Source organism: Nannobrachium achirus (assembly GCF_963921795.1).
Source record: "Nannobrachium achirus genome assembly, chromosome: 5".
Classification (NCBI taxonomy): Eukaryota; Metazoa; Chordata; class Actinopteri; order Myctophiformes; family Myctophidae; genus Nannobrachium; species Nannobrachium achirus.
In genome coordinates, this window is record NC_137814.1 from 45,377,034 (window position 1) to 45,396,884 (window position 19,851).

At 42.9% G+C, this 19,851-nt stretch overlaps 1 protein-coding gene across 1 annotated transcript; it reads right to left on the reverse strand.

The window, feature by feature from the left end:
• Positions 1 to 1,374: 1,374 nt before the first annotated feature.
• On the reverse strand, positions 1,375 to 3,462 carry LOC308285112 (uncharacterized protein; the record flags this gene model as incomplete). Its single annotated transcript, XM_080725830.1, has 2 exons — positions 3,102 to 3,462; positions 1,375 to 1,811 (listed from the first exon to the last, which is right to left on the reverse strand). Exons 1-2 carry the CDS (start codon positions 3,436 to 3,438, stop codon positions 1,375 to 1,377), a joined length of 774 nt encoding a protein of 257 aa, XP_080581956.1. The 5' UTR covers positions 3,439 to 3,462.
• Between the last annotated feature and the right edge of the window lie 16,389 nt (positions 3,463 to 19,851).

The following is a 19,851-nucleotide window of genomic DNA, read 5'->3' on the forward strand; positions in this document are numbered from 1 at the left end:
AGCAGCTTGTTTCTCTTTAATTCTACTAGGCAATACAATAAGCAGGCATTTGTCGGGCCAATACAAAGGCCAAACAGTGGGGTTTGGATCGTAGAAATGTATGCTTTTTTGGATGGATGGGCTCAAACACAATTCCAATTCCCACTACTTTATAGTTAGGAAAACATGTCACTACTTAATGATATGATTATTATTCTTTTTCACACATTTGCTTCTGATTACCCAAACCACCAGTGGTGTTAAAAACTGAGTGTAAACTTCACAAATTACAACCAGAGATGATACATTTTAAGACTTGTTATCACCTGTAATTGGAGACATGTTTATAAATCTCGAACTGTGAATTAATCATGAGGTTCGGGTCGACTGAATGTGCTTTGGCAATACTTGGAGGAAAATAATTCCAAAGGATTATGGGAAATACTTGCACTGGGTGATTTGGGAATCGTCACGAGAAGATTGATGATGATGAACAATCTAGAATCTAAATTTCCTGGAGTTTGATGAGTTACCTTCAGGACGGGTGGATGAGGGAGAAATGGTTTTATATCATGCTTACTCCATGGTGAGAGAAAGCAATGCTACTTGATGGGTTTTCATTTGATGCATGGCCTCATTATTTCTCAACTAAACGACAATAAGTTACATTAAACACTAATTAATGGTGGTTCTCAAATCTGAAGCTACAATAATTGTGTTTTTTCTCATTCAATAACACCTGTGTAATAACACTGCAATCCATCACTTCATTAACAGTGATGTGTACAGGAGTGGCGTAACAGCAACAATCTATTCCACGTGTTTGAAAACAGGTACTTGTCTATATATTCCATGTACTATGGGGAAACCATACAGTAACGTCATCGACAACATCATGTTACATTGTTGTTACACTACAATTCACAGTGTTACTACACAGATAGAAAAGACAACAAATAGCTTCCATTTGGGTATGAACAGTCATTCTCGGTGTCCTGTTGCATGTGGACAAACACAAAAAACAGCTCTGTGTTGTTCCTGTGATTTGTTCCCAGCTTGAGGCAGTGGATGCTAAGAACATCTGCCTATGAAAAAGGCATCGTTCACCAGTGAGCAGCCATGACTATATTCCATAGGTTCCTTTGGCTTTATATATATATATATATATATATATATATCATAGGTTTGCCTTTGGTTTTACATAATATTCCATGAGTTCCACCTTGGTTTTATATATATATATTCCATAGTTGTCGCCATAGCTTTATATTCCATAGTCACCTCCACTTGTCTTTTATTAGCATCCATGTAACACTTAACGGAGAGCCCGAGAGCAGCAAGTGAGTCGGTGGAGGTTGTGAATTGTCTGGTTTCCACCACGGCAGCGCGGCTGCCTCATACGCAGCCGCACTCCTGTGCAGACACCTCCTTAATGGTGTGGTAGCGGCTCTTGTTGTCCAGGAAGGAGGTGTTCTGTTCGTAGGCGATAGGCCGGCAGCAGGGGCCGCTGCTCACCTTGTCCTTGCGGCCTTTCTTGCGGAAGCCCGAGCGCCTCATGTGGTCCATGGTGATGTCGTAGTTGCGCCGGTGGCCGGCGCACTTCCCGCTGCAGTAGCGGAAGAGCAGCGTCTCGTCGCTCTCGTAGCCCAGGCCCAGTTCGCTAACCGTCAGCTCCACCTCGCGCAGGGAGCAGGGCTTGGGCCGCCGGGCTCTTTTAGTCCTCCGGGTGTGGCTCCTGTACAGCTGGTGGGACAGCCGTCTCTTATTGTCCAGGAAGGCTCCCACGACCTGCTGGAGCTCGCCCTCGGTGAAGCTCTGGAACAGCCTGGAAACTGTGTGAGAGATGAATCAGACATCTTAGTGTGTACACACTCACAGTACACGTACACAGGAAGGCTGTGATACTTCAGTGACTCATGCAAGTGCACGTTTCTGATATAATCACAATATGGTGTTCTGTGTACAGTTAATGTCCTGTGTAAAGCTCAGTGTATGTTAAAACTCTAGATTTACAATTCAGGCATTTAACAGATGCTCCTATCCAGAGCGACTACAATAAGAAAAATTGCAAGTGTGGTTGCCGTGGAAGTGTGAATTCCACCCTTGTCCCTTTTATGCCCATATATGGAGATCCCTGATATCATCAATATTAAGCCCATATCTTGGAATGCCCATATATGGACATACTGTGTCAGTCTCATGTGGTCTATGAAGTCATCTCCATATTTGGGAACAGTTAAATGTTAGCGTTTTCCCATTCAAGTCAATGGAAATAATTATTCACTAATGAATTAATTTAAATTAAACTATATATAACGCATTAGCAAAGTGCAAGCAGACGAGTCCAGATGAAGACGGTCGATTTGACAAATGGCCCAAGTGCGTGCCACCATAACTGTGGGAGGAGTAGCGCGGCAAAGATGGATGGAATGGAAGAAAGTTGGACAAGTACTATTGTGTTAGGCCTGTTAGGGCAACTACACTAACAAGGATCCCAGGAGAACCAAGAACCTACGTAACATCTGTCTAAACAATATACTATCGAAATAACAATCTGTACATTGAAATCTAAATTACATTCTTAAAGTTGTGGTCAAGAATGTGTGAAACGGTGTGATTAAGTGTACTGCCAACCTAGTTTTAATTAATTTCAACAGTGTCACATTGTTACAGCTCTTCCTATAGAGTTATGAGGAAGAACCTCAGGTTCTTATCACTGGCAGCACAAAATTAAATTAAAATCTCAACGTGATGAAACGAAAAGTTAAGCATAACATGGCTTTGACGCGGCGTGATAATTAAGATGACAACTACAAGTGGAGGAGGTTCCGCTCGGGTCGTGTTAAAACGGCACTCCTTCGGAAATAAAATGGCTAAATCATCCCTCTATTCAAGCCCCTTGAAGGTTTTATGGTTTCTGCCCACCTAACCCCTTCGGCCCCTCAGCCATATGGACAGCCAGTGAACCATGAGGTGTTAAGTGACTGCATGGGTTATTGTACGGCATAAAGATGTGTGAGATAAACAACACAGACTGGGGCTCTCTGCCTGCCGGACGCCCCCTCACGTGGCATCTCATCTTACAGGTTGCTTACAGGGAAGACCAAAACAGTTTATCTTACACTCTGTGAAGATAGAGTTCATGCCGTCTGTCGATCTCGCTCTCCGCTGGAGACCACCCGTTCGTCGGTACGACGACGAAGACAACGATGAGTAGGAGGAGGATGGTTTTGTGGTCATCGATGGTGATATTGATGATGGTGATGACGACGATGATGATGATGATGATGATGATGGTGGGGATGATGATGATGGTCTCGATGAGAGTGAGGATGTCTGTGGATATTTTACCCTGGTAGGTTTGAACTGTCCGATAGTGGCCATGTTTCTAGTGAGGAGGAGGGAGAGCGCAGCGCCGCAGAGCATGAAGGCAAAAGTAGCACCTTTCCATAACTTCATCTTAGAACGTGGAGGAGCATTGAAACTCTGCTAAGGAAGAGAGAGAGAGAGACGGGGAGAGAGACAGACAGAAAGAGAAAGAGCATAAAAGGGAGGCACAAAGTTTAGACATGTTACAACAGTCCTACACCTGCGATAATATAAACCATCTTTCTCCACCCGATTATGAGGACCGCAGTTAGTTCCAAGTATCCGTAGCCCATGTGAGTACATCTGTTTGAATTGTAAGATGATCACTCACTATGATTTCACCTTGTGACAGTTCCTGAGGTCTCAGAACATAATAGAACAAGGTCCTAATTGTTTTCCTGCGTTTCTTTTCATTTCCAGGACCTTGCGCAAAATGTTTCCCTCAACCAACGTTTTTCCCTAAGAGGGCTTTGAAATGCCCACCGGTTTACTTAGTCTCATGTCAAATTAAGACTGCTGTCATATGACTTGTAGCCAAAGTCATCTGCAAAAATGACATTACTCGTTGACATGTAAGAATGCAGTTTGTGCTATAGATCAAATGCCTTTAAGGGCCCTCAACCCCCCGCCCTAAAAGGAATCCCTTGACCACACGTATTGGCTACGTCAGGCTGGCGGGGCCTCATGTTGAGCAAACCTCTGTGTTTGTACACCCTCCATCAAACTTGACGTCTCTTTCACGAGAGAGCGCACAGACAAGACAGTCGGGAAGAATCACGATCTCTGTTCTCCTGCCACAGACACTGGAGAGCTTTCACAAGCCCGCTGTTTTGTATTTTTTATATCACAACACAAGCATGCATTGCAAAACATTTTCCCAGACCCGGAAATGGTATACTGGCAACGTCTAACAACAAATCCAGACCAGTCTTCTAAAGTGTTTTGCCAGATTAGATTCTGTATTGTATGCGGTTGGTCTGTGGAGTTTTGGGCTTGTTTAAAAAAGAAAAAAAGAAAGAAAAAAAAGGACAGAAATAAAACTGTATCTTTGTCTATGTCAACAAAAACATAACTTGCTAGGCCTAAGCCGCTCTGCAAGCTCACAACTCAGTTGAGAGCTTGTAGACTGGCTATTTTCGGCATGCAACACCGACGCGCAACTAAGTATAAATCAGGCTTAAATACAACCTTGTCTATCATTGTTCACAGGTAAGGCATGGTATGCAGTCCTTACATAACCAAGATGCCTTGCCTATAGAGGTATGGTAATCATTTAAAAGCCAAGCACTTAAAACTAGCAGCCTAGTTTGATACACGGTCCGTGTAAATCAAATAGTAGCTGTGGCCGACGGAGAATGTTATTTGAGGCTCGAGCCACATGTCTAATGTTGGTTCTTCACTGTTAAGTTTAATTGCAGGATGTGATAGATAGCCCCCTTGGTGGAAACTCTTGTCTTGTGTACATTGGTACAGCACCAACTTCTGTCACCTAAAGTTTTAGTTCTCCAGCCCTCGAATATGATAAAAGTCTTTTCACTTGAAAAGAGCCGGTTGGTTATGATGTGGGTGAATGATGAGATCATTGTTTTCTTACACTAGGAATAGGTCACTTTGAGGCAATTACTCAGCATCACAGTTAGTCGCCTCACTGGACCTCAATACATCACTGTCCATGGCCCGTTGGGTCTGAGCCTCGTCTTGATAAAACAATTAGCTGGGCAAAACACTTGACTCCTCCAATGCTTTATTTAGACATTAACACCCGGCACTAGACACTAGCCAGTCAAATGCTGATCTCATGTCCCCCGAAAAGGGTTTGATTGTCTTAATTGCTCCACTTAGAAAGACATTACGTACATCTGCAGTCGATTGGTACCAATAAAAGTGCCAAGTACCATTCCTCACCGTTTTCTGATCTTTACTGGTGATTAATCAGCACAGGCATGTAACATTGATCACTGACTCCCGCTGCCACAGACATAGTATATGTATACAGACAGTGAAAGAAGAAGGGACATACTGCACATCACTGTTTCCCAAACAGTGGGTCTGGACCCATTTGTGGGTCGCAGACACATTATTAGGGGTCACGAGTAAATGTCTAAACATAGAAAAGAAAAAGGATCCCCCAAAAATGCAATGATTAAAAAAATCTAAGAAATTCCAGAAATTAGAAAACAAAATGTTTGCAAAAATAGCCGATGTACAAGATCTACGGCTATTTTCACTTTTTTGGATCCCGGGCAAATGTCTAATTTCTATTTGGGTCTTGAGCTAAAACGTTTAGGAACCTCTGCTCTACATGACTGAGTGGTGAACATCCTCAAAGGTGCAGGTGCTGCTGTTTGCAAGTTAAACCAGCGTACCAACCAAGAGGATATACATACTGCAGGGGGGGGGGGCAAGATGTCTCTCCAACAGAAGGGAAAGTCATCTTCAAACATCATAAAAATGCAAGCGGGGAAAACAACGAAAGGTTTTTTTCCTACAGATCCACAAGCGTGTCTGGCGTTTTTTTTTTTTTTTTTTCAAAGCACCACACAACGCATACTCCGGATGTGCCCGTGCACGCTCCTGTAGCCTATATAGGGGAACACGCCTGAAAAAAGCGTGAGCCGCAAAACAAACTGCAGGCCACGAAAATACGGTTCCTCTGAAAGGGGTAAAAGGAGGGCTCAACGACACAATGAACGTTCCTCATTAGGAGATACACAGAATGCATAGGGATGAATATCAGGTATAGGGCTTGAGAGTACAGAACGGTATAGAGCAAATAAATGGCTGAGCACCCGAATATGCTGTTAGCAACCATTCAAGTGAATGACTACAGTAGCATTGTGTAGTCATGATGGATGTGTACATGTTCAGTGGTGTACAGAAATAACCACGTACATTTACTAAATACTGTACTAGAATTTTGAGGTATTTGTACTTTACTTGAGTGTTTCCAATTTCCGATACTTTTACTTTTCACTCCACTACATCTCGGATCCGAATATAGTACTTTTACTCCACTACAATTATTTGAAAACTAGTTACTAGTTACTTTGTAGATTTTGATTATTATTACAAAACATTAACCACTTCAGCCCTGTATACATTTCAGCCATTTGAAAATAGCTGACCTACAAGCTCACAACGAGCTTGTAGATAGGGCTATTTTCAAATGAAATTTAATACATTTGAATATATACTGTATGGAACATTCTGCATAATGAGTACTTTCTAGCCTGACACTCAGCCTGAATTGACATTTCGTTTTACACCTAAAGCACATTTTGAAGGGGTGTGGCTAGCGATTCAGGGTCTGGAACCAGGCTAAGTTCTTTCTACTTTTGGTAGTACATTTTGATACCAATACTTTTGTACTTGTACTACTACTTTTACTTACTACCTTTGTATGTCTACACTACAGTATTGATACTTTTACTTAAGACATTTGAGTACTTTCTCCACCACTGATTATGTGTACATCATCACCATTGGCTCACAATTCCGCGGTCTGCCACATTAGTCCCCCGGAAGCTTCACGCTTATACAAACGCACACACACACACACACACACACACACACACACACACACACACACACACACACACACACACACACACACACACCTACACACACACACACACACACACACACACACACACACACACACACACATCAGACATGGGTCGGCACGAGTGAAAACCTCCACTGCCTCTCAAAGATGGCATTGTTCAAAGACACTGTGAAATTGATGTTTTCTAGAAATAATTGGGTCAGTGGCGGCCGCCTTGCTGCTAAGCTTGTGGTAATGTAATTAACAACAGCATGGTGCTCAGGGGGGTCGCACCAAATTCTGGGCCCTGGGTACGAGGACTCACTGTGGGCCCCTCGTGAATGGCTGCATTATTACACATTATTTTGTGCTTTAACTATTGAAAAATAGCAGATATACAAGCTCACTGCGAGCTTGTAGATCTGCAATTAAGTTTTCGAATATTTTGACACGATTCTATAAATGTCTTCTAAATCCTCCTATTTACAGTCAGTGGATCTTTTTTCATGTGAAGGACCCCCAAACATTATATGGATTTGGCCACGAACCCCCATCTCAAAATATTTAGTTCCAGTGGCAGTGACCCTCCAGAAGCAAATTTTGAGTTACAAATGTTCGCTTAAAAAATACATATATTCAAAGATTTGAACCCATTCGCACACATCTGCTATTTTTTAATAGCTAAAGTATAAAATAATTAAGGGCCCTCCACCTTGGGCCCTGGTAACTCAGTCCCACATCCCCCCGCCCTTGTGACGCCCCTGATGGTGCTCATGTCTTTTTGCTCCACTATGGAGGGCGAGGGAGTGGGGGGCGGGGGGCACTCTACAGAATGTCACTGTGTGACAGTGGCAAATTAATCAGTGATCTGTCATGAAGAGGATACGAGCATCTGCGGTCGACAATGTTTTGAATGGAGTTGGAGAGAAGTGGTGGTGGTGAGGGTGGTGAGGGCTGGGGGGGGAGTGGTGGCCTTTATGTCAGCTTGCCTGGATCTTGACCAGAGTGACATGATCACTGTAAAGAGAAGATCTCAGAGAGGACATGGATGAAGAGCTTCTTTGTGGACTGTTAGAAACAGACGCCTATATGCCCGTTTTTTTGGGTCCCATTATCCTGCGGGAGACGTTCCTTTACATTGCCTAGATAATAATACAGGCTGTTCTCTCTCTCTCGCTCTGACGCATGCGCACACACACACACACACACACGCACATGTGCATACACACACACACACACACACACACACACACACACACACACACACACACACACACACACACACACACACACACACACACACACACACACACACACACAGAAAGAGACACACACACACACACACAGAAAGAGACACACGTGCACACACGCGCCTGCCTTGTCCTGACACCCACTTCACTTGGATGGAACACAACAGTAGCGCCATCACATAACACTATAGATAATCCACCTTACATAAAACTTGCAGCTCCTTTCATATCATATCTAATGAGTCCTACATGCGACGTTGACCCGTGTTCCACCACCATACAACCGTGTATTGGAGCGGAGCGCCGCCCATGTGACCGTTTGTCCCAGTGCCCCCCCATAAACAACCAACTGTGGAAGATAACAGAGGAGGAGAGCAAATAGCAGGAGGAGAGGCACCTTCTGTCTTCACCTGCCTGCCTGCCTGGGTTGCAATGAAACCAGAGGGGAGTCCTAGGCCAGTGGTTCCCAAACCTTTTAGCCTGTGACCCAAAAAAGAAATCAAATGTTTGCCGGGACCAAAACTAGTGTTTTTTTTTTGTTTTTTTTACTTTTTAAACATCCATTTTCTAATTTATGGAATTTCATACATTTTCTTTTATTTAATAGTGAAATTATTTCGAGAAACCGTTCAAATTCAGGGACCCACACAAATGTGTCCGCAACCAACAAATGGGTCCCGACCCACTGTTTGGGAATCAGTGTCCTAGAGAGACCTGGTCTGGTCTTTTACCCTCCTAGTGAGCACCAGGAAGACCAGGGACCGCTAGAGAGTAGTCTGGGATCACTTCACTTTTCGGGGTTGTATCCGGTCGGGGGCGGAAACCACAACATGTCATGTTGTAGTACTCAAAGACTACAATTTGGCCAGAACTATCCAACCGGAAACAGTTTTAACCCAAAATAATTCCCCTGCACTCAAGGACATACTTTTAGGGCCTACCTAATAAACTCCTTGATGCGGAGTAGTTTTGCTTTTGAAAGATTAGTTTGGTATATGCATCTTTTAGTCCAACTCGTAGCGACTGGCAAGACTACACTAGGCTATACTCGAGCATTTTAATAGGGATTGGGGAAACAAACGGGGGGGAACCAAATCAAAGTGACGTTCTTCTAGTGGTTTCCGCGTTAGACGGAACCCAAACGGCATGTTGTGAACGAACACCAGGCTTTCCCCCAGAAAGCCTGGTGAGGCGAGGTTAGCTAGAGAGAGAGAGAGAGAGAGAGAGAGAGAGAGAGAGGGAGAGAGGTAATAGGGACATATTCCAAAGATCAGGGCGGGATTAGTACTAATGCCTGCCGGGTTTATCTGCCATCACGTGGGGTAACACCTGGCTGCAAGTGCTAGCGCTGAAGATTGGCCCGTGTGTGTGTGTGTGCGTGTGCGTGTGCGTGTGTGTGTGTGTGTGTGTGTGTGTGTGTGTGTGTGTGTGTGTGTGTGTGTGTGTGTGCGTGCGTGTGTGTGTGCACTAATCCCTCAGACACCTCCGACTCAGGGGTTAGACCAATAGGGTCTACAGATAGCACCAGCAGGCTCTATCTAAAACCTACAGTACACAAGACCTTCGATCAGAGCAATGGAGACGGAGAAGAGTGATGACCTTGATTATTTGAAGGAGATGTGTGTTGTTGCAGTCTGGCTATTTAGCGCCATTTGGGTTGGGCTCAAAGCACACAAAATATAAAGTGGATGTTCTGAGCCAAGATTGGCTGTCCTAAATCCAGCCCCAAGTTCTAATGCAACTGAAAAAGGCTTAGGATAGGCTGCACACTGCAAATTGGCTGGGGCAATGCACATTGGCTGTCTGTGTCCTCTGTGACTCAGTAACTACAGGGTAATTAAAACAAGACTGGCTTTTTGTTATTATCGAAGTTGGAGTTGAACGGAATGAGGAAATACGTTTTACTGGCAAAACAATAAAGCACAATGATAACACCGTAACCGTATTTCACTCTTACTTCTGCTTATGACACCTGCATTTCCGGGATCAATAAAGCTTTATCTCATCCACTGCAGAGCTGCAGTTATTGATTATTTTATTTGTGATTATTCTACCGATTGCATTTTCTGTTAATTGAATAACCGAGGCACGTGCTGTATCTGATATGCTTTTTTATACCAACGAATCGGCATGAAAAAAAAAATGAAAAAAACAATTTGATGATATTTTTTAATTGATTGGTTTCAATAACTGCTGCAGTTCTTCATCATATTACTTGCCTTGTTCTATAAATTCCAAATCCGAACAAACTTGGAATAGACCTTCTATCAACGATTAGGAGCCTGATTTATACTTCCTTGTATGATGCAGTCATGCACAGAAAAGAGCAGATCTGCTATTCCCGCCACACGTCTCCATCGTATGGTGAACAGTGGGGTGTGTCTGAAAGTGGTGCTGCTTTGACTCTGCCATAGGTACAATCCTTCCTCAATTCTCAATCCTAGAAGACTTTGTATAAAAGAATATTTAGATGGCATGTTTTGACTTTGCTTTGAATCCATCGAACAAAGATTGGGCTACTTGCGGCAGGGTAATAAAACATCAGTCAGCCTCATCATTCATCTTCAAGCTGACAATAAGATTGATTTTGTCCGCTTACTATAAATGACTTCATGTCCTGCTATCGTGTCTAGCCCAGATTCACTTTTTAATACAACAGTATCGCCACTAAACCTATGTTATACGTGTTGCTGTCATGTCAGTGTTACAAAAGGATGTTGGCCATTTGACACATGCTGAATAGCACTTCCAAATAAATCCCACTGGAGCAGGCTCAAGCATGCACAAACAGCTCTACTCCAAAGATACTTTAGTTTAGTTCAATATTAGCCAATATTTTCTATGTACTCTGTTCACATTCAGTCTCCAGGATGTCTTGGCACAGAGTCTATATTAATAGCACTGGAGATCATGGACTGATGTTCGTGGTAGAATTTGATGGGTTCACTGACGTTTTGGCCTCATGTCAGTCCTTTCAACAATGACCAGCTTGGACAGCAGGTTATGTTGGGAATTGAAAGGCTCAAGTGAGTATACAGGCTTAACTTCTGTGCACAACTCCAGTGGATACAGCATAATCTCTACATATGATATAGGCTTAGTGGGTTGGGGATCATCACAGGCAGTGGAAACACCTGCAATGAGAATAGCCACTCTAAGAGTACCACCAGTCTATTTTTAGGCAGTTATAGCCACGTGACACAACCCTCCACCCTCTCATTCAACACGACTAAATAAGCAAAACCGTTAGAAAGAAAACAACAACACCATCTTAGTTCAGTTCAAAGGTGAGCTCATCTGAGAACCTAAATCAAAATCCTGCAAGGGGTCCAAAATCCATCTCCGACTTGCTATGTGACAATGACATGTGGCTGCAGCAAGACGTCTCTTGTTGACAGATAATCCAACGTGTGTTTTCTGCCACTCAGGGACTCCCGCGAAGCGTCACCCGTCAGCAGGACCAGAACGCCTTCCCCCCATAAGCTGCCGGCTTATGCTAACAAAAGAAGATGCAGTGTCCTTACCGTTCGGCCGGCTAATCCAGACTTAGCTGCGTGGCGTCGTCTTCAGCTGACCTCCACGGGTGAGTGCTGGCTCGGTAAGTCCATCATCACAGCCGAGGAGCTGAGTGAAGGAATCCAGCTTGCTGGTCCCCCGCAAAAAAAGAAAAACAGAAAAACATCAGCGCTCCATGCGTCTCTGAGTCTGAGGAGAAGATGGGTTTAGACGTGCTGACTGACCTGATCCAGTACCCAGTTCTACTATCCCTTTATCATAGTGACATTTCCACAAGTTTCCCTCGTGTCGCGGTGATCAAAATCCACATCTCCCTGAAGGCGTCCAAGAGCGTCATGCCAGTGAAGAGGTCCATCCATTGAAGAAGAATGAAGTTAGTAGTTAGATATATGGGGATGTTTAGAAGTGCTCCTGGAGAGGTGTGTGGCTCTCTCTGCAGCAAAACTCCATTCAGCAGTTATGAAGTCTCCTTTTCCCAAAAGCACTCAACAAGGGACCATACAGGTATAGTCTGAAATAGAGAAACAAGAGCTTAAGTACAGCATCTTAAAAGGACAAATAATGACTCCACTATTACACATCTTGTCAAATTCACTACTAGATACCAAATCACTTGTTAACTAAAGAAAGTATAACACTTACAAAAGATACAGAATTGTATGGGACTGACACCAACTCTTTGAGAGCACGTGGTTGGTCTTACCCCTCAGCAGCAGGTCTTCTCTTTAACTTAGAGGGGCGGTGGGGGGCTGGCTTCAGTGAAGGGGTGAGGGCTGCACCGCAGAGATGCGTTTGGGGTTAGAAGGCAGAGTGTAGTTACGGTAAGAACGCAGAGCGTCTCTCTGATGCCTCTGCCTCGTCTTGCCCCCCCACACTCCCAACTGTTGCTCCACCTCCTCCATAGTTGCGCTGGTGGGCCGAGTCGGATTACTTCTGACATGATAATCTCCCTGGCTGTAGCTCCCAAAGCACTCTAAAGGATGCTTTGGCCTGAGCAAAGGCTTACATTTACCTTCTGCTCCAAGGGAGGCTGCCATCTTAGGCATACGCTGGTAGGAAAATCAATTGGGTGGATCAGAGGGTATACAGTAAAAAAAAGATAAAGAGAAATGAGGGTTGTGCCAAAACAGGTGCCGTCCTTTCTGACTGGTTGGGTGAATTCACTGTAGCTCATAAAATGGGTGCTAAAAACAACACAGACTCTAGTTAAATTGATTTATCATGACTCGCGAGTGGAGGTATTCCATGATGATTCAATCTAGAGTTGGCTGGGGATGAAACTGGGGATGATGTTGTTTTGAGAGTCTCACGTTCACGTCTCCTCCCGCACAAACTACTATTTTAGCCTCTGAGCCTTAGAGCAGAAAACGAGGAGCAGATGGTCATGATTTTGGGAGGTATCGGGCGCTTCAAACTGCAAACCAAATAAATACCCCATCCGCGGATGAAACATGTCAGGTGTTTGGGGTCATGTAAAAACAACTTTGGAGCAGAGGAGCACAGTTAGTTGCCAGGGAGATGCGCACGAAACCTTCCGAGACGTAATTGTAGGGCAGAATAGGTGATGTTTGGAAATCAATTCACAGATAAACTGTGGAACCACAAATGGATTACCACCGAAAGCGATTCAAGGCTGAAACATCTCAGCATCGGTCTCAGTATTAAAGTAATATGAAGCGAATGTTGCAGCTGGAGGCTAGATTACGTTATAGGAGGATTCTCATTTCCATGCCATGAGTCATTCTTCGATCCTCGTGTCAGAATTATGCAGGATGTTTTGATTCTGTATCAACAAAACACAGCGCGAACTGTGCTTGGAACTGCTTGGTGTTTTACTCATCTAAGACAGCAACCTAAACATTCCTCACAGATATTATCTATGAAAAGAATCAAAGTCAGCAATACGTTGTTGTCGGGTGGAAACCTTGTACGTCCAAAACCGTTCGTTTTGTATTTATCATTTTAAAAATGATTTAAACTAGTGAAAACAGACGATCTACAAGCACACAACGCCTCGCACCCGAGGCGTTGTGTGCTTGTAGATCTGCTGCTGTTTTCACTACTTTTGTGTGACGGCCTTGTATGATGAAGCAGGGCTTTACTTTGCGAAAAACATACACATTTGAAGCTTGGACATACAAGGTTTCTGCCCGACAGTGACGAATACTTAAACACTTTTGAGCATAGCCTCTGGAGTGAAGCCAATCTAGGTACGTGTAGGCTCTAACCTGGGAGATCGACAGAACCTACCTGTTCCTTTTCAAGCTGAGAATGCTGAGAATGTTCCGATGGCGTGGCAGCCAACAGGTGCAACTTCACAACAGACCCTGAAACGCACACACGCCCGAGCTCTGACACATAGCTTGTTTAACATAGACTGACCATTTACGGGATAGGTGATACTGTGTACATAAATGATGACTTCCATTTAGAAACGGAATATGTTTTCTTTTCGAGGCCCGAAAGGTAAATATCAGCACAAAAACATTCCTGACGCTGAATCATGAACGCCAGTGTTTTACACATTGTTTGCAGATGTTTTACGGCGTGTCTGTTTCTACAGATTGGCCTCCGTTACGACGAAACCAAAACATCTGTTAATTGCAAATTCTCGCAATAGAGTTGTAACCTTCAAGGTTTCACGTAATAATTGAGATTACATCAGAGATAAAAGCCAACTCTGACATACAGTATTCCAAGGGAGAAAGAGAAAAAAAGTTTCCAGATTGAAACGTACAGAATCACATCCATGTAGCGCTAAATCTTTTCCACTGGGGCGTGATGAGTGAGGGAACACATTTTGTTTAGGTTTGGGCTGGATTTTTAAGGAAGCCCTCAATCAGTAACACTATAAACACAACATTCCACTTGAGGTGTCATTAGAAAAGCTGGAAATAAGGCCCAAATGTGGCCACTATGCACATGTTGCACAAGATGTGGTTTGATGATTGGACGGGTAACCTTCAGCCAAATGTCATCCCACTGACTGGAAAAACTACTTTTAAAAGGGCCAAACTCTAAACAGGCTTTTCAAATGATGCAGGGGGGAGACTTGGCCCCTACTCGGATTCTCAACGTAAAAGAAAAAGGCTGCTTTCTGGGAAACGACGGAAACCAGAGGAATCCATCTCGAACCAAGTACAAATATACATTGCAATCTGTGACCGAGGCTGATTGGGGTCGGTCCTATGGTATTTTCACGAAGAGGGAAAAAGACCTCAACTACGGTAGGTGCCTATATATTACAAAAATGTAATAAAATCTTTCAAAGAATAAATGTGTTCAATATTATTACAGCGTCACATTAACACTTAATTTGATATAACAATGTTTAGCAAACCTAATAAGAAGAGAACATTGTATTTACTTTCCATGTGCCAGGCCTTTGGCAGTGGCACCCTGATCAGACTGTTGGAAGAAACATCATAAACACACAGCCAAATACTGCCCCCCTCTGTTAACCATGAACTCCTACATCTACTGTATCACTAAATCACTGAAAGTGTTGCTCCAGGAGTGGGACATGACTTGTACATTTGGCATTTTACATTAAAAACTAAATTAGCTTTTGTGCATTTTGGGTCAAATGTAAATAGTAGAAGTATAGTGGTATCTCATCTGTCTACATACCTGTGTGGTTGTGATCCAGAAGGGGATATTTTGTTGAATCTGGGGGGCCAACTATTGCTGCTGCCGATGTTGGCTTAATCCATCTTCCACGTACCTCTTCAGCGTGGTTGTCATTGCTGCTGCAATGTTGAGAGACCTAAAACTAAATATTTGAATGGTTGTGTACTTGTATACAAGTAGCATGGTTGTTATTGCTGCTGCAATGTTGAGAGACCTAAAACTAAATATTTGAATGATTGTGTACTTGTATATAAGTACCTTGAATGTTGAATGTGTTGCTGGACCCAAGGGCTTCCAGCACTCCTGCCTGTAGTCTCCAGTGCACTGGTTCAAGAAGTGTTCCTGGGCTCAGAGAGGTACTGTAAGCCCGTGGCTAACCACAGGCTGTGGGTTGTGCTTCCAGGATTTCTTTTCGGTGCCGGACCCTGTGTGGAGACCTGTTGGACAATACAACGCATTGTGATGCGAGGCATTGTGTGCATTCAAATTTGAAACTTGGAGATACAAGGTTTCTGCCTGACTGTGATGATGTTTGGACAGCCCACTCAGGAGGGACTAGAAACGGGGGCGACTTCAAATCAATTCACGATTATTTCAAACTTTTGTTTTGATTACGATTAACGATTATTAAGAGAAGAAAATCTACAAGCTAGCAATATATATATATATATATATATATATATATGTGTGTGTGTAATGCTTCTCGATGACTCGATTAACCTACACGAGCTTGATTAATTGCCCAGCCCTAGGAGGGATCTCATCATATTCCTCTAGTGGTTCTACCTAGTGTAGGCTAATGGCTGAGTTCCAGGTCATCCCAGCAGGGTTGCCAACACTGGACCGTCAGAATCAACGAGATTTCGTTTTTTGTAAAGGGGGGGGGGGGGGGGGGGGGGTCTCCCCAACAGGGGTCTGAGGGATCTCCCCCAAGAACTTAATCTTAACTTATATATTTTCCTGTGTTCTATTGAATTTTGCACCAATGATTCGCCATGCAACCAAACGGTTTTAAGCTCAACCGCAGCAAAGCAACTCTTTGCGTGTCAGGGTGTCAGGGCATGACATTAAGGCTTAGCCTGTTGTCCGGGACAATTAATACATATTTATAGGGGTGGCCTGGGCCAAAAAAGTTTGGGAACCACTGGTCTACATATAATGATGTACAAATCCTGGTCGTCCTGTGGTTCATTGCTGGAGTGTTTAACTTTACCAACTCAAAGCTACAGTAACATAACATTCAGAGGATCCATGTTCTAATCCGAGTCCTACTAGGAAGGAAGTTAATACCTCTGGTGAGAGATGGTCTACTCTAATGGTGTGATCGAAGGTCAGCCTCTCGGGGCGCCCGCTGGTCCAGGCGCATGCCACATGGATGCCTGGTGGTGGCGCCGGTTCGATTCCCGATCCGGACGACCTTTGCCACATGTCACTCCCCATCTCTCCCCCCATTTCCTGTCAGTCTACTGTCCTATCAATAAAGGCATAAAAGCCCCAAAACATATCTTTAAAAAATAAAAAGATCAGCCTCTAAGTGCTGAGGTTCCAGGTTCAAATCTCAGTCCTCCAACGTTGCTATTATTACTTGCACCTTTTCAAGGCTAAAATACAAAAGAATAACTCAAAAGCACTGGGAATTGTCTGTGGTGAGAGATGGTGTAGTGGTCTAAAGATTTGACTCTCAGTGCAGAGGTTCCATAATCAAATCCCACTCCTCCTATGTTGCTGTGTTACTTTAACATTTCTTTCAAGGTTGAATTAGTCAAAAGCACAAGAAAATGAAAACTGAGAGATGGTTTAGAGGTCTAAAAGATCAGACCCTCAGTTTAGAAGTCTCATGTTCAAATCCCGGTTCTCATTGCTGTGTTACTTTTCAAGGTTAAAATACAAAATAACTACTCAAAAGCACCAGAAAATGTCTGCTGTGAGAGATGGTGTAGTGGTTTTAACATCAGACTCTGGGGGACGGAGATACACCTAAACCTAACCTTAACCCCAGTAAAACTAATGCTGGTGAATGCTAACCTGGTGAATGCTAACCTGCCGACGCTGGTGAATGCTAACCTGCCGACGCTGGTGCTTAACCCAGTTGCTTTTTTTATACACTCGGACGGACTTAAACAATGATAATTCTCTGTTTTGTCAAACTAAACAGGGTCGGACTGACTCACTGGAAAGTCTTTGTTATGCACTAATGGAACGGAATAGAGCCTTAATTAGTGTAATTTAATTGGCAACACCTGTGTTTACTCTACTACTGTATATAGCTGCGTGAAAGATAGGCTAAAGTGCCGGGCTAATAGGTCTCCATCTCCCAACATCTCTAACCAACCATGGTTGTTAGTTTGTAACCTATGATAAAAGACTTCTCGGCTGAATGCCTGTACTATAACAACTTGCATGACTTGGCAGTTGGACAACAGTGTTCTAAATGTGATGCAAAACCATGTAGGAGTCTAGGAGATGTCATTGTTGCTCTTTAATTTGGTCAGGTGTTGCAAAGTATCTACAGGCCAGGGAGGAGTCATTTAGCACAACAATACGCTCAAATCTCATTCAGAGTGTAAAACTGGTAAATTCTGTGTTAATTGTCAAATCTCCTTACCCATTCTGGCCAAGGGGCAAGTTCTGCCGATTTAAAATGACTCCAATACGGAAGTAAAACTTCCTATGATTGGCCGCTAGTTGCGCTGTTTTCCCCCTCGGCCGATAGCAAAAAGAATTGTTCACCATTGGATCCCATTCATTTTCCCCTTTCGTGTTCTAACCTTAATTAACATTTTCATGAATACTTTATGGTTCCTATCGCTAGTTATCGCTAGCCTTTCAATCACCATCATATGCGTTTTGTCGAAATTTGGTCCAATGTATTTTAAAATAAATTATAAAGTTGCAGGGTGGGGGCGGGGCCGACTTCTGATGAAACTGATCTGCGGCCAGCCTGCATGCACTGATGCACAATTCGGTTACCCAGAGCAGAGCAGATCTAACAACTCGTCGTAATGCGACGCACTGTTAGCTAGATCGGTTTATTTTGTACAACGGCGTGTAAACATTTTTACAAAATAAATCTATTATACAAACCCAGGTTACAATGTACATTTAGCAGACGCTTAATCCAGAGCTATTAAAATGAGTGAGGACATAAATAAACACACATATATTCTCTATAATTATATAAATGTTAAAACATCGTTTTTGTTAATTCGCCTACAATGTATTTACTCTTATAGGCATATCAGCCACAAATACACGACTTGGTATTTATTTATTATGAAGGCTACCTACTGCCCGATTGTGTAACAAGCCTATATATAATGCCACCAAAACAATGCGTCTTTATTTGTTTTTTCTCGTCTTGATTTGTGCAAGTATGGCATGCCATTAAGCTAATAGCCCTACATAAACATATCGACACCAGACAACATATTAGTGGCCACTTACAGCCAAAATAGCCTATGTTCTAAGCCAAGGGAAGCCTATATTATTTTATAAACTCCTCTTTAACATTGGCATATAGCATTCTTGATAATTTGTCAATCATATGCCTACCACAGACTTACTTTATAGGCCTACTTCAGACCATTTATCAAATATTTCATGTAACATTTTGGAAACTGAAAACAGCACTTTTTATATGAAGTTGCATGTCCTGCTATCCTGTATAATTCTTGCCATACCTCATATACCTGTTGTTGGAGCCAGGATGGGAGATCTCGGTCGGGAATTTGAAGTTAGTCATAGCAGACTTCGGCGACGTGATGTTATGGCAATTATCTGGCTTTTTGTAGGTTTAGAACGGCTATTAGGTAATAATGTATTTCTCCCAAGTAACCACTCGTATATAAAGTGGTATAGCCTATAATATAATATAAAACTAAAAAGAAACACTCAACAATTAGCCTCACCAAATGGTATTAATTAAAACATTTGAAAATAACACTGAGGCTACAGTATAATTGTCAATAGAACAGTCTGCAGCACGTCAAACTAAGTTAGCACTTACATTCACTCACACATACAAATGTCACACAAATTTGCATAGGAACGCACACAAATAGACATAGGTTGATCTCACATTTTATTTCCAAAATATAAACCAGAATGAAATTGACTGAATCAAAGAGGAGGAATATGCTGAATGATGTAGGCCTGCTACTGTAAAAAAAAAACTCAATCAAACAAATGACATGAATCAAGCGCATTTACGATCGCTGATTGAAATAACCTCTTTAGCCTCCCGGAATAATTAACCCACGATACTGCATGTCAGCTCAATAATTAGTTCATGAATCCATTCGTGAATCCAGCTTCTCTTCTACTGTAGGCTGGCTACTTAGCATGTCACAATCACAGACTGTAGTCACAATGGACAATTCATATGCATATTGCATCCATTCCTACATTAATCGCATTGTTAACATAGGTGTCAAATTGTTGTCAGCTTTTGTTAAGAGGTGTGACTGAGAACTATGAATGCACTATGAACTATGAATGCAACCTCAGTCCTATAAACATCACAAATCCCTGTTAATAAATATGAATAAACACATGCATATTTCT